The sequence below is a fragment of the Hypanus sabinus genome, chromosome 13 (genome assembly GCF_030144855.1).
Source record: "Hypanus sabinus isolate sHypSab1 chromosome 13, sHypSab1.hap1, whole genome shotgun sequence".
Classification (NCBI taxonomy): domain Eukaryota; kingdom Metazoa; phylum Chordata; class Chondrichthyes; order Myliobatiformes; family Dasyatidae; genus Hypanus; species Hypanus sabinus.
The window spans coordinates 91125627-91139618 of NC_082718.1; the positions used below are offsets into that span (position 1 = coordinate 91125627).

General features: G+C 39.9%; 1 protein-coding gene and 1 long non-coding RNA gene across 9 annotated transcripts in view; one reads left to right on the top strand and one right to left on the bottom strand.

The window, feature by feature from the left end:
• kdm2bb (lysine (K)-specific demethylase 2Bb) overlaps nt 1–13992 on the bottom strand; it is a 237774-nt gene that overhangs the window by 219300 nt on the left and 4482 nt on the right. For 3 of the 8 annotated variants that reach the window (XM_059988184.1, XM_059988183.1, XM_059988182.1), the window contains exons 1-2: nt 2634–2705; nt 18–156 (exon numbers count right to left, since the gene is read on the bottom strand). In XM_059988184.1, coding sequence (XP_059844167.1) covers nt 18–156; nt 2634–2681 — 187 coding nt within the window. In that variant the 5' untranslated portion in view covers nt 2682–2705. Of the gene's footprint in view, nt 1–17; nt 157–1672; nt 1834–1866; nt 2000–2633; nt 2706–13992 lie in introns of those variants that run through there. The other 5 variants (XM_059988187.1, XM_059988185.1, XM_059988188.1 and 2 more) reach the window with 3 other exon arrangements.
• On the top strand, nt 1050–3598 carry LOC132404130 (uncharacterized). Its single transcript, XR_009515428.1, has 2 exons — nt 1050–1139; nt 3339–3598. It is a non-coding gene; the product is annotated as an uncharacterized LOC132404130 (long non-coding RNA).

Below are 13992 nucleotides of genomic sequence, written 5' to 3' on the forward strand. Positions count from 1 at the left end.
TCTCTTACAATTCTTACCTTTTCCTTTCATAAACTGCACGTAACTTGAATTGTATGAGTCACTACTAAGCTTTTCCTCCACATCAAAAGTCCTCATGCTGGCTATGTCATCGTCTGAGAGGTCCTCATTGTCATACCGCCTTCTACAAAATGTGCGCTATAAACAGAAGAGAACCAGACCTATATGTAACGCTACACCAGTGTTTAACCTACAGCCAATTCAAATAATATATTTTATAATGAAACATTATATGTGTATTGCCTAGATATTAAACTTAACCGTATGAATGTGCACGTTCCCCCCGCCCCCCGAAAACAGCATCAACTTATACAAATAACCAGTTTACATTTATGAGACGGAGGCACTGACTGGAGGAACACAACGAACTTCAAATGTAAACATATCTTGTTTAGCACTAATTTCTTTGAAGATGAATTTGAAGTTCCTTTAACATAATATTCATAAACGTTCATTTATCAATTCAAAGACATTTACAACTCTTATGCAAATATGAATTTTAATGAAGCCGTCCCACCAGGATCCTTCCTTCGTAAAATTATATTTTAATCGTGTTTAAGTGCATTTTCATCCCTTTTAAGGTTACAGCAATCACAATTTTAGAATAACTTCATAACTCGTGGTCCGTTTTTTTTAAAAGCAACTTGAATGAGACTCCTGCTGTCGAGGCACCTTCAGACCTGCTGTGTTACAAATACGGATAATTGGCTCTTCCGTTAAGTGACCGGTTACATCTAATAAAAGGGGGAATCGCGAAGCAAACAGTGCTGGAATTCAATTTTCTGTAAACACTTTTACGAGCATCAAAGACTTGGACCAAGTGGGCGCCTGGTCCAAATAGCTGAACCGAGGTGAGCTTTCACCCAGCAAGATTTGAATTATTTTAATACAATTACACATTAATGAGGGCGAGAGAGCTTTCATGCAAAACTAAAATCAAAACGGAAAGGTGAAGTTTCGATTTCCTGATTTTAAGCTGCATATTTTAGGCGCCAGAGGTTTGTAAACACGGACAATTTTTTTTGTGCCCAGCTCTCTCGTCGCTAGGCGTCCGATTCGAGATGAGTTCGAAAAGCACAAATCCAATCCTTCGGTATTCGGCTTTTCCGCTCGTCTCTGAGGTACGTCTCCCTCAAAATAAAACGAGAGAGAGAGAGGAAAAAAAATCACACGGAGGCGAGGCGAGAACAGGCGATTCTAAATGTTTTGTTTTGGGTGAGGAGGCAGGACTAGGCCGAAGAGCCTGGCGGTGGGATGGCAGAGGCCAGCGGGAAGCAGCGCTTCCTCCCGCAGACACTGTAAACACATCCCAGCCCCTCACTTCAGCCACTTCCCTCACAACTTGGAACCGTAGCTGGAGCGGAAAGGAAAAAAAAACACAAACGAGGGAGGGAAGGGAGCGAGGGGAGGGGGGAAACATTTTTTTTAATAAAGTCCCCCTCCTCCCACCCCCACTGACCCTCAAAATTAAACAGGAAGTCACTACTCCAAAAAAATATAAAATAAAAACAAGAGGCCATTTCAGCTTCAGTCACACGGTGATTCGTCTCCCCCTCCCCTCGATATTACTACTAGTAGCTGCACAGAGATCCTCTCACTCTCTCTCTGCTTTAATATGGCACAAAAACTCGTTACGTTACAAAAAACTACAGACCAATCTTCGTCCAGTCTCTTTCTCTACATCCATTTTTGAGAGAGCATTACTCTAAATCACCAATGCATCACCCAGGATTTTGTGAATCCAAATAACTTTCAGTCACTCTACTGCCCGTGTAAAAAGACACCATTTTTCTATAGGAGTCTATTGCATATGACGTCATACATTTCCAAAGCCAGAAAACACCTTACGTCACGCCGTTTTTCCCCTTTTTTTCCTCTCATTTTTTAATATTTCAGGCACCCCACGTGCAAAAAAAAACACAAAATAAAATTCCGCCCGTTTTCGGGCTGTTGGGATCAGCCTGGTGTGTTTTTTTTCCCTCTATCTCCTCCTCCTCCTCCCGTTCACATTTGCATGGGGGGGGGGGTTGGTGTACGCGCGTCCCCGCCGATCGAGCACGGATTGTGGGAGAGTGGGAGCACGCACGCACGGCGCCGCTTTTTGCACGGCTCTCCTTCCCCCCCCCCCCCCCACCCCACCCCACCCCACCAACCCCGTGAGCCGAGCCTGATTTCACCCCCCCAAGCGCCCACAGACCTCCAACTGGCCGCCCGCATCTGCCCCCCACACCCCCCGTCTCCCAAGTTCAAGGAGCAGAAACAGCGGGGTGACACTGGAGAACCAGATTATAGGTTGCGCCGTCTTTTCAAAGCGCTGGACGCGTGTGCCTGCGAGGATTAGATCCCCCTGTGTGCGATGACAGACCTGTGTGCATGTGTTGAGGGGGCAGGTGGGTGGAACGGGGGGTCAATTAAACAATCAAACGACACTGGAGAAGTACACTCTATTCAGGATATCCCTTAATAAACACAGACGTGGAGGGGGCGCTTGAGGCGTGGGAGAATGTTACGACGTGAATGTCAATTATTGGTAACTAGTAGTTTTTTTCCCGCCCCCCCCCGCATTGAATTCACACTGCATTGTTTTGTAAAAAATAAAAAGTTTCGCACATCACCTTAAATGCTCCGTCCTTAAAAGTCTCAAATCTTCGCCGAGGTGGCATTCTTTTACACGGGCAGATTTTAGGTATTGAGATTGCCACTGTCATAATCTCAACGCGTGTTTAATTTCCTAATAATTTATTGTCAATGAATTCGTAATGGCATTGTTGTAGAGCAAATTTTGTGGTGAAGCAGCAAATATTCATTTTTTGTCTCAGTACGGAAACGTTTGTTTACCAAACAATTAACTCAGCACTAACAAAGTCATCTTTGGAAGAGCTTCAGGAATGAAAGCAATTTACTAATTTGAATATCTGTAAATTGTGTAGGTTTCTGTTTCCTGAATGAATATTTAATCACAAGAGATTACAGATTTTTTAAATTAGGCATTATTAATATAGTTTTCAGCCTATATTAACCTAGTTTACAATTTTTGCTTCATTAATGGATAACATCATTTGGGAACTTGTTATGGCAGCACACATACTCATGACACTTTAGTCTTGGTGACAGCTAGCACCTCCTGGTGACTGGCTTTAGGGGTAGTAGCTTAATTTATTTATCTTGCTGCAAAACAGAAGGCCGGCCCATTTGGCCCAAAAAATCAAAACATATTACTGTCAAAACAAGTTGAGAAATAAACGATGATTGGAAATACACGGTCTGGAAAATTTATAGCAGTTGCTGATAATATTATCACTTCTTTTGTCTTCATGCAGGATAACTCTGGTTCATCAGAAAGTGAAGCCTAAAACCTACTATAAATCTGTCAAATTTTCTCTACTTGATTGCACCATATCTCACTGGTACTATTACATGGGCCACGGCCTCCTTCAAAAATGGTTTTAATATTATTTAATGACTGTACAACAATTTAAACTTTAAGCAACTCTCCCTCTATGCTATACTTTGAAACTCCATACAAAAATGACCAAAATGTATCAAATTCAGTCCTAAAAATAAATTCTTATTAACTTATGATCACCTGGTTTGCAAGAATTAATTCACCTGTAAAAGTAATGGCTACAACTTGAAGCATCTTTCTATTGACAGCAGACCGTCTATCATTTTAACTTCATACATTTTCCTCGGAGATACTGAATCCAGCTTCTAAAGACAGATTTCTAAATGTCCAGATTTTTTTTCTACATCCTTCAATTAACCTTACAGCCTATAAACATATTCTTTCCTGGATGTCTTATTTGACGGGACATAAATTTCTCATTCTCCAGCCTTATATAAAGTATGAAGGCAGCATATGTTTTAGATAAGAACCTATTGATGGCTAATCTCATCGTTGTATCAATTTACCTAAACAATAAATATGTCACCAGTATGTATATGTGTACACACACACACACACACGCTCACAATGCTGGAGGAACTCAGCAGGTCAGGCAGCATATACGGAGAGATGCCAAGGCAGCCATCATTAAGGGTCCCACCAACCAGGACATGCCTTCATCTCATTGTTACAGTCAAGAAGGAAGTACAGAAGCCTGAAGGCACACACTCAGTGATTTAAGAACAGCTTCTCCCCCTCTGCCACATGATTCCTAAATGGACATTGAACCCACGAACACTACCTCACTACTTTTTTTATTTGATTTTTTTCCCCTGCACTACTTATTTTAACTATATAATAGATGTATATCTTATAGTAATTATTTTCCTATCTATTTATCATGTATTTTATAGTACTGCTGCCATAAAATTCACAACACATGCTGGCGATATTAAACCTGATTCTTATTCAATAACGTAAACATTTCACAAACTAAATCTCTTGCTCCAACTAGAGGTAACATTAGAAATACCGAGTAAAAAGAGTAAGAATAAGATACCAAACTCGTGATACAGCTGTCTGCATTGTGTAATTGAACTAAATATTGAATATTAATTATTAAGCTTGTAATTCTTTACCAAATGTCAAACTAAACACTACAATATGTTATCATTTACCTCATACACATGTAGTTGTTCTCAATATTATAAGCCAAACTAATAGTCTCAGCCAAGCATTTTATTTCAATATTGAAGCACATTTTCTGTTAAACATAGAAACCAAAATTTTAAGAATAGAATCTTCCCTTGATGACAGGAAGGTAATAAACAGCAGGGAAGAAACCTGTTCTTTCATGTGCCACAATGCCCAATACTGGGAAGATTTGCTTTGCCTGAAAATTCCCTTTAACTATTGACATTAATCAGTTACCAGAGAATAAAAAACTTCATCAATGGAATGAAGTTTTTCTGGGTAATTTCTGACACCTTTTCCCAGGCCCTGTCAAACATTTTGCACATCAGAAAACAACACAAGAACTTTTCTAGCCAAAAACTCTGAAAACATCTTTGCTGTCTCACAGATAAAAGGAATTAAGCATTTTCAAAAACAGTGCATTCAGGACCAGAATTGACAGGGGAAAAAAGCAATCAGGATCCATGGCTTTAAATTCAATGAACAAAATCAAGGTTATATTAAGCTTTATTATTGGCTCATTAAACGCAGACATCACTGGCAAGGCCTTTGTCTATGGTCTGTCCACTAAACTCCTGAGTAGTATGCTAGGTCATTATAAAATCAACAATAGTGCTCCTAAAATTAGACACAGACCACCTCATGTAAAGATGCAGATGTCTTCCCCTGAAGGACTTTAGCGAAATTTTTGAGTTATGCTGGAGCTGGAGGAAGAATAAATGTTGGACAGTACACAAGAATATTTTCTTGTTTATGTTTAAAAACATAAGGAGAGGGTGATTTATAGATAGTTGCTAGCTTTCTAGTAGAGGTGACCAGGGTTCAATTCCCACCACTGCCTGTAAGTAGTTTGTGTGTTTTTCCCTTGACCGTGTGGGTTTCCTCTGGATGCTCCAGTTTCCTCCCACAGTCCAAAGACAAACCAATTGGTAGGTTAATTGGTTATTAAAAATTGTCCCATGATTAGCATAGGATTAAATCGGAGGAATTGCTTGGCAACGTGGCTCAAAGGACTTATTCTGTGCTATATCTCAATTCTTAAAAATTTATATGAATCATATACTTAGATCCTGGCTTGCTTACCATGTGTGCTTAAAAAAAATAGCAAAAGTTGTTTAAAACTTGACATTTGTAAGGAGTAAATGAGTCAATAAAGAATCCTCTACCCTTTGCAGATCTGTTGACACATGTGCTAAAAGTTCAAGATGAAAACTATGTACATTTTTGAAAATATCACATAGTTTTCCTCCTTCCTGGACGAGAGCTGTCCAAAAAAAATAGCCAATGGTTATGTTTTGACAATTGATGGCTGAAGGTTTTCACTGTAACTTCTTACATCAACATTAGTAAATTAAATTCACCTTGGGTTAAATTTATGCTAATTGATTATTAAAAAGCAGTACAGAAATTCAATGAAGCACGAATTCAGATTCCTTATGAAAAGTGTACTGGAAAAATTCTAGTGAACATTGGACATATTATGTTGATTGTTCATGGAATGCATCAGCATGTACAATACAGCCAGGAAAACTTCATCCTCGTCCCTAAATTTAAGCGTTTCGTGATGAGCTAAGACGTCAAATATTCATTGTGATGGCCAGCTATAAAGAAATTCCAAACTCAAGTAGAAAATCAAAAGAGAGAACACTTTCCCCAAGGTTAAGGCTGACCAATTGGGCAGCACCAAAGGTAGAGCACAGCCCAATGGACCTGAGTACAATCCTGACCTTGGGTGCTGTCAGTTTGTTTGTTCTACCTGTTGTCTGTAGGGTTTCCTCCAATTACTTCCCACATCTCAAAGATTTACAGCTTTGTAAATCTTTAAATTATTTGCCACTGAGATTCCCCCCCCCCCCCCCCGGTGTGTAGGTGAGGAGTAGAATGTGGTTAGCATAATGCCTCACAGTGCCAGCAACCTGGGGTCAATTCCCGTTGCTGCCTGTAAGGAGTTTGCATGTTCTCCCCATGACCACGTGGGTTTCCTCTGCAGGCTCCACTTTTGCTCCCACATCCCAAGGGCATATGGGTGAGTAGGTCAGTTGGTCACCTGGATGCATGTGGGCAGCACAGGCCTGCTGCCCTGCTAAGTCTCAAAATAAAATAAAATTTGATGAGGAAGCAGGTAGTGGGTGGATCTGATGTGCCACAAGACCTGTTTCAGTGCTTTATCCCCTTATGACTATAATTTCAGAAGGTCTATTGTTATTTTCTATGTTAGAGCTTCACACTTAACTCAGTCTGTCATCTAAGTTATGGGCCACATTACCAAAATTAACTTGTAGTTCGATACACGACTGAATGAGTATTTTACTGTTGGAGGTGTCATTTTTCAGCTGAGAAATTAACTGAAGTTCCTCTGCCCTCTCAGGCGGATGCAAGGGATTCCTTGGAGCTATTAAACTCCGGAATTCTGAAAAATATTTGTCCCTTAATCTAAATTGTTAAAAAAAAATTTGGTCATTAACTCACTGCTCTTTACGGGATATTGCTGCGTGCAAAATTGTTCATGTATCAATAATAAACTGAAAAGATAACTCAGGACATTATGAATGCACTAATGCCATTACTGTACTTACTTAAATGAATAAATGGCAGCGTGGTTCAAAAAGTTTTATTTGGCTTTGTGACTTTGGGCCAGTCTAAAAGGTGGGAGTAATAACTTCCTATCCAACCAACTCAAAACAGAGCAGTAACTCTCTTCTTTTCAGGCACTTATTACCATATTGGGTATCCAACATGGTCTAATGCAGGAGTTCCCAACAGAGGCTGGGAGCCCCTGGTCTAATAGATCAGGTGATTTGATGGAAACTTTCCTTATTCCTTAAAAGAAATAGAGGCAAAATGCTTTCTTTCCAGAAGAGGGGGGAAATTATCACAGAGAAATCTGTTGGATTTACACAAAGATACTTCAATACATATATATTTATTTTGTATGCAATCATATTTTTTATATATAAAACACTTCCCCACATGAAATTGAACATCTGAATTTTACAGCACAGCTGAAAGGCTGAAAGCATCATTGACAAAGCAGCAACTCCCAAACATGCATCCTAACTTATACATAATAATATAACAGGCTTGACATTGCTTCTCAATGGAATATGAATCATGTTTAGCACAATTGTCCTGTAACTATTTTTAACAACATTGCAACATGAAGATTCCATCAGTGAGTTCATTGTTTGCCAACTCAAAATAAGTATTTCAAACCCTTGTGAAATCAAATAAATGAACAACTTTGTAATTTGCCTTTCCTAATCCACATTTGCCACGAGCAAGACATTTTATAATTTCTGAGATTTAACTTGATATCTTCCCATCTGGGTGGTTTAGTTACACAGAACTTTACTGGGCCATCAGAAGAGATTAAAAAAATGCTTATGAGAAAAATCTTGTTCCCCCAGGCCGTGTTGAAAAATGCATTCTTCATTACGTGTCCCCATGAAACTACTTTCATAGTTTCTGACACAAGCTTTCTGACAAAGCCAATTAGAAACCCAATGAAGCAATAATTCAGATTGCTAAAGGCAGCTAAGCATTTTTTTAAATCCTAGAATTTACCAACTTTCAATGTAGAACAGTGTTCCAATCTACAGCTAATCTAATCTGTTAATATTTTGTGCTCTGTTACATTAGCATCAGTTCTAAATTATCAGTAAACTTGATACAAATAATTTGTGAATGATTGGGTTCAAAAAGACTAGACAGATTGAATGGAGTTTAAACACCAATTGGGGCCATTGTGGGGAATGGCAGAACAGGGTGGGCAATATTTTTCATTGCAGTTTTGTGGAGTTGGAGGCCATCTTTTGGACTCCGCAAGATTCTGAATAACTTTACCATCAGGCAGTCAACAAGCCCATATGGTACAGGATTTTCCACATGTGAAAAGATAACATGGGCTGTGGTTTGGAGACTTGAGTGCCTCAATGACCCATAGAGCTACGCTGGCTGGAGTCAGAGCTTTATTCTTTGACCCTTGGAAGGGTCACCAATGCCAAACAGGTCAAAGTGCAGAGGCCAGACTAAAAGTGGTCCACCAGTCCTCCAGGTGTGGGGGTTCAGACCCTGACGGGTAAAACAAAATTGTTACAGAAACAGCAGCACAAAATCCTTCTACATCTGAGTATGTCGGTATTCCCAAGTCTCCACCCGAGACTTGCATGACTACAGTGGTGAAAACTGAAAGGAAGCTAGTGACACGATGAAGGAAGCCTCGAACACCGCCAGAGATGGAGGACCTTCATTGCTGCCATAAACACCAGTAGCGTAACAAGCAGTAAGTATCCCATATACCAGTAGATAAGACCACAAGAGATAGGAGCAGAATTAGGCCATTCAGCCCATCAGGTCTGCTCAGCCATTCCATCCCGAATCCCACACTCAACCCCAGACACCTGCCTTCTTACCATATCCTTTGATACTCTGACTGATCAGGAAACAATCAACTCCCACCTTGAATATACCCATGGACTTGACCTCCACCACCGTCTCTGGTGGAGCATTCCACAGAATTACTACTCTCTAGCTAAAAAAATTCCTCCTTACTCTGTTCTAAAGGTTGCCACTCAATTTTAAATCTATGTCCTCTACTTCAGAATACCCCCACCATAGGAAACATCCTCTCCACATCCACCTATCTATCCCTTTCAATAAGTTTCAATTAGATCTTCCCCATATTCTTCTAAATTCCTGAGAGTACAGGCCCAAAGCTGGCAAACACTCTTCACATTAACCCCCATTCCCAGAATTATCCTCATGAACCTCGTCTGGACATTCTCCAATGGCAACACATCCTCTCTGAGCTATGGGGGCCAAAACTGTTGACAATACTCCAAATGTGGCCTGACTGGTGTGGTACAAAGGCTCAGCATTATCTCCTTGTTTTATATTCTATTCCCCTTGAAATAAAGGCCAAAATTGCATTTGCAACCTGTAAGTTAACCTTCTGGGAGTCTTGCACAAGGTCTCCCAAGTCCCCTCTGATGTTTGGACCTTCTACGCATTTAGATGCCAGGAGGGTAGGACTAGGAGTCCCCAGGAAAGTCCCCTTAAAAGGAGCTTCTGCAGGCGTCATTACTGAAATTGAAGGGAATGACAGCTAGGAGGAGTGCTGAGTTTATGTAATTAAAAGAGTACTTGACTCGTCTCACCTTCCACTTAATCCCCAGTGCCACCCAATTCCTGGTCCAGTTCACCAGTCCCATCCACTGCAGTTCTCGGACCTTGTGGTCCACCTGATGCCTGGCCAAGACCAGGAGCTCTGGAACCAGATTTAATAACACTAGGGGCTGGAGATCCAAGCACAAGACCGGTTCTGGGAGCGGAGCCCATGAGCCCAAGATTCAGATCATGGAAAAACAAGAGACCCAGTATCCATGCTGGCCTGGGACTATGGAACCAAGGATGAAGGGGGCAGAGGACCAGTTACAGAGATTTGAGGCCATGATCAGATCAGCCTGTAGAATTACGAAGCAAACTCTTTCTGTGCTGTATATCATCTGTAATTCTATAGAGTAACATAGTCATAAGTTCACCTTCACCAGCTAGCCATTATGAAATTATTTGTTGTCTGATCAAACACAAAACAGCCCATCTAACCACACCCCAATTTACATTTTTTTTTTGTCTAGATGGTTATGAAGGAGAGGAAAAGCCCAGGCTTCAAAAAGAATTGCCTTGTGGCAACTTGAGCCCATGAAAAATTAATTACCACATTAAAAGAAAACTAATCCCATAGAAATTCCAGAACACTAAATGCAATGAACAGGCTGAATCATTTAATACACACAGTTGCAAGAAAAAATTTGTGAACCCTTCACAAATTACCTGGTTTTCTGCATTAATTACTCGTAAAATGTGCTCTGATCTTCATCTAATTCACAATAATAGAGAAACACAATCTGCCTAAACTAATAACACACTAACAATTGTACTTTTCATGTCTTTATTGAACACACTAAACATTGTTTAATCATTCACAGCCCAGGGTGGAAAAAGATTGTGAACCCTTGTATTTAATAACTGGTAGAACCTCTTTTAACAGGAATAACCTTCACCAAACATTTCCAGTAGCTACCGATCAGACTTGCACAACAGCAAGGAGGAACCTTAGACCGTTCCTCCACATAAAACTGTTTCAGTTCATTGATATTCCTGGGATACCTTGTATGAACAGCCCTTTTCAGGACATGCCACAGCATCACAATTAGGTCAAGGTCTGGACTCTGATTTGCCCATTCCAAAACACAATTCTTCTTATTTTTAAACCATTCTGTTGTTGGTTTACACGTGTGTTTTGGATCATTGCCTTGTAGCATCATCCACTTCCTATTATGCTTCGGGTGATGGACCACTACCCTGGCATTCTCCAGGAAAATGCCTTGATAACAATTTAGAATTAATTGTTCCCTGAACGATTGCAAGCTGTCCAGGCCCTGAGGCAGCTAAGCAGCCCCAAACCATCATGCTCCTTCTGCCATGCTTCACACTTGGGATGAGGTTTTGGTGTTGGTGTGCAGTGTCCTTTTTCCTCCAAACACAGCAGTGTGTATTTCTGCCAAAAAGTTCAATTTTCATCTCATCTGTCCATAAAACATTGTCCCAGAAGCATTATGGAAATCCAGCTGGTCTTTTGCAAATTTGAGACATGCAGCAATGCTTTTTTTTTGGGAGAGCAGTGTTTTCCTCCATGAACACCATTCTTGTTCAGTGATTTTCTTATAGTGGACACATGAACAGAGACTTTAGCAAGTTCTAAGAGATTTCCGCAGCTCTTTTGCTGTTGTTACCCTTGGGTTCTTTTCCACCTCCTTCAGCATTGCACATTGTGCTCTTGGTGTGATATTTGCAGGACGCCCACTCCTCGGGAGAGTAAATTTCCTCCATTTGTAGACAATTTCCCTTACAGTGGAATGATGAACACTCAGGTCTTTAGAAGTGTTTGGTGGCCTTTTCCAGCTTCGTGCATCTCTACAATTCTTCTAAGGTTCTCTGAAAGTTGTTTTGATCGAAACATAGTGCATGTAAACAGATCTTTCTCGAGACGAACAGGCTCTATCAGTAACCTAACTTTGTGTGTCTTTTTTTTATATATAGGGCCGGGCAACTCTGCAACCTATACCTGCAATCTCATCTCAATGATTGGAACACCTGACTCCAAATAGCTTTTGTAGGAGACATTTAAGATTGTTTAAATAGTGTACTCAATACTGATGAGAAGAAGCACAATAATGTGGGTTATTAGTTCAGTCAAATTAAGTTTTTCTATTATTGTGACTTAGATAAAGATCAGACCACATTTTATGAGTAATTAATACAGAAAACAAAATATTTGCAAAGGGTTCACAAACTTTCTTTGAGCTATATATTACACTTATCACATTTAGCTTGTTAGGTTTTGGAGGCCGTTAAAGTGCTCTAAACTGGCATTTTAAATAAAAGGATCAGAGTTCTGTGGTTCAAACAGAGAAGGCTGTGAGATTCCAAATTTTTAGAGGAACCAAAGTTTGGAATAAAATGAATTGCCAAAAGACCCTTTAATGCAGAGGTTCTCAACCTGGGGTCCATGGACCCCTCAGTATGAAAAAGGTTTAGCCCAGTTTTTTTTAAAAATCATTTTATTTTTAAGTTAGTTAGTTTTTTTTAAAAAATTCATTTTGGGGTTTTTTCTTCTCATTATAAATACAGGATGAGTTTGGGAGATTTGGCACATTTGTGTTACTAATAGTTGTTACTTGTATATACTTTCTATTAACTTTGTATTCCCAATCTCTCTATTTCTATTGTTATTATGTTTTGTTCAAAAATCAATAAAAAGATTTAAAAAGAAAGAAAATGTTGGGAACCCCTGCTTTAATGGAAGAACTAAAGACATGAAAAAAAAACCCAGTGAGACAAGGAGTTCAAAATACTCCTTACAGTGGGAATCAGGAACAATAAAAAGTACAGCAACATACACAAAATGCTGGTGGAACGCAGCAGACCAGGTAGCACCTATATGAAAAAGTACAGTCGACGTTTCAGGCCGAGACCCCTTGTCAGGACTAGCCGAAAGAAGAGATAGTAAGGGATTTGTAAGTGGGAGGGGGAGGTCCGAAAGGATAGGAGAAGACAGGAGGGGGAGGGATGAAGCCTAGAGCTGGGAAGTTGATTGGCAAAAGGGATACAAGGCTGGAGAGGGGAGGGTATCATAGGACAGAAGGCCTTGGAAGAAAGAAAGGGGGAGGGGAGCACCAGAGGAAGATGGAGAACAGGCAAGGAGTTATTGTGAGAGGGAAAGAGAGAGAAAAGAAAGAGAAAGAAATATATTTAAAAGGGATGAAGGAAGAAGAGGAGGAGGGGCATTAACAGAAGTGAGAGAAATAAAGTACAGCAATTCATTTAATAAAATCAACCAGCTAAAATTCTAATGTTTTGTTAAACATAGAAAAAAACAATAATATTTTAAAGCAATAAGCTGAAATGTAATAATAAAATACATTAGAATATGTAGGCTTCTCAAGAAGTGATTTTTACAAATCTGACTGCTGGACAAACTGTTTACGGAGATTAAAGCTGAAAAAGGACATGCTTAGCAGTTCAGGTAGCACCTACAGTAGCAGAAACAAATTAATGTTTCCGGTCATTGATCAGAACCTCCAGATATTTTGCTTTCAGATTAGCAAAATGAGGAGATGGTGGATTCACATGACGCTAAGGACCTGAACAAGTAAGTAAGACAGAGGTGACAATGCAGCAATATTGTAATAAGCATCACTTACTGGGTAAGATTTTAATCAAAACTGTAAGCATGTTAATCATTTCATGAACACAATACAAATGATTTAAGATTCAAAGTACATTTATTATCAACAAATGGATAAATTATACAACCTTGAGATTTGTTTGCTTACAGGCAACCACAAAGCAAGAAACCTGAAAGAATCCTATTAAAAAAAATTTAAAGACCAACCCCTAGCCTTCTCTGCGCACAGAGAAAGGGTGGGGGGGGAGAAACCACAAATCATGCAAACAATAAAAGTGAGCAACAGCATTCCGAGCCTCAGACCCAACTCCCCGAAGCAGCCTAGAGTAGGCCCAAAGCCTCAGTATTCAGTTAGTCATATTAGCAGGGCAAACTGCCGCAGAGTTCACAGACACGATAAGGACATAAAGTTCAACAGTCCAGGCCAACATTTTCCTTCTCATACCTCCACCAGATTAAATAACTTGACGTCATACTGCATTATGCAAAACACGGACACTGATTTGGTTGTCAAAACTTGCAATGTGATGTGGATGCAAGAAGGATTTGTACAATTCAAGTTCTTACTTTATTTCCCCAATCAACCTGCAGAAATAAACACACCAACGTTGTCATATTACTTAAAGCAAAACTCGAAAGCTTTTCC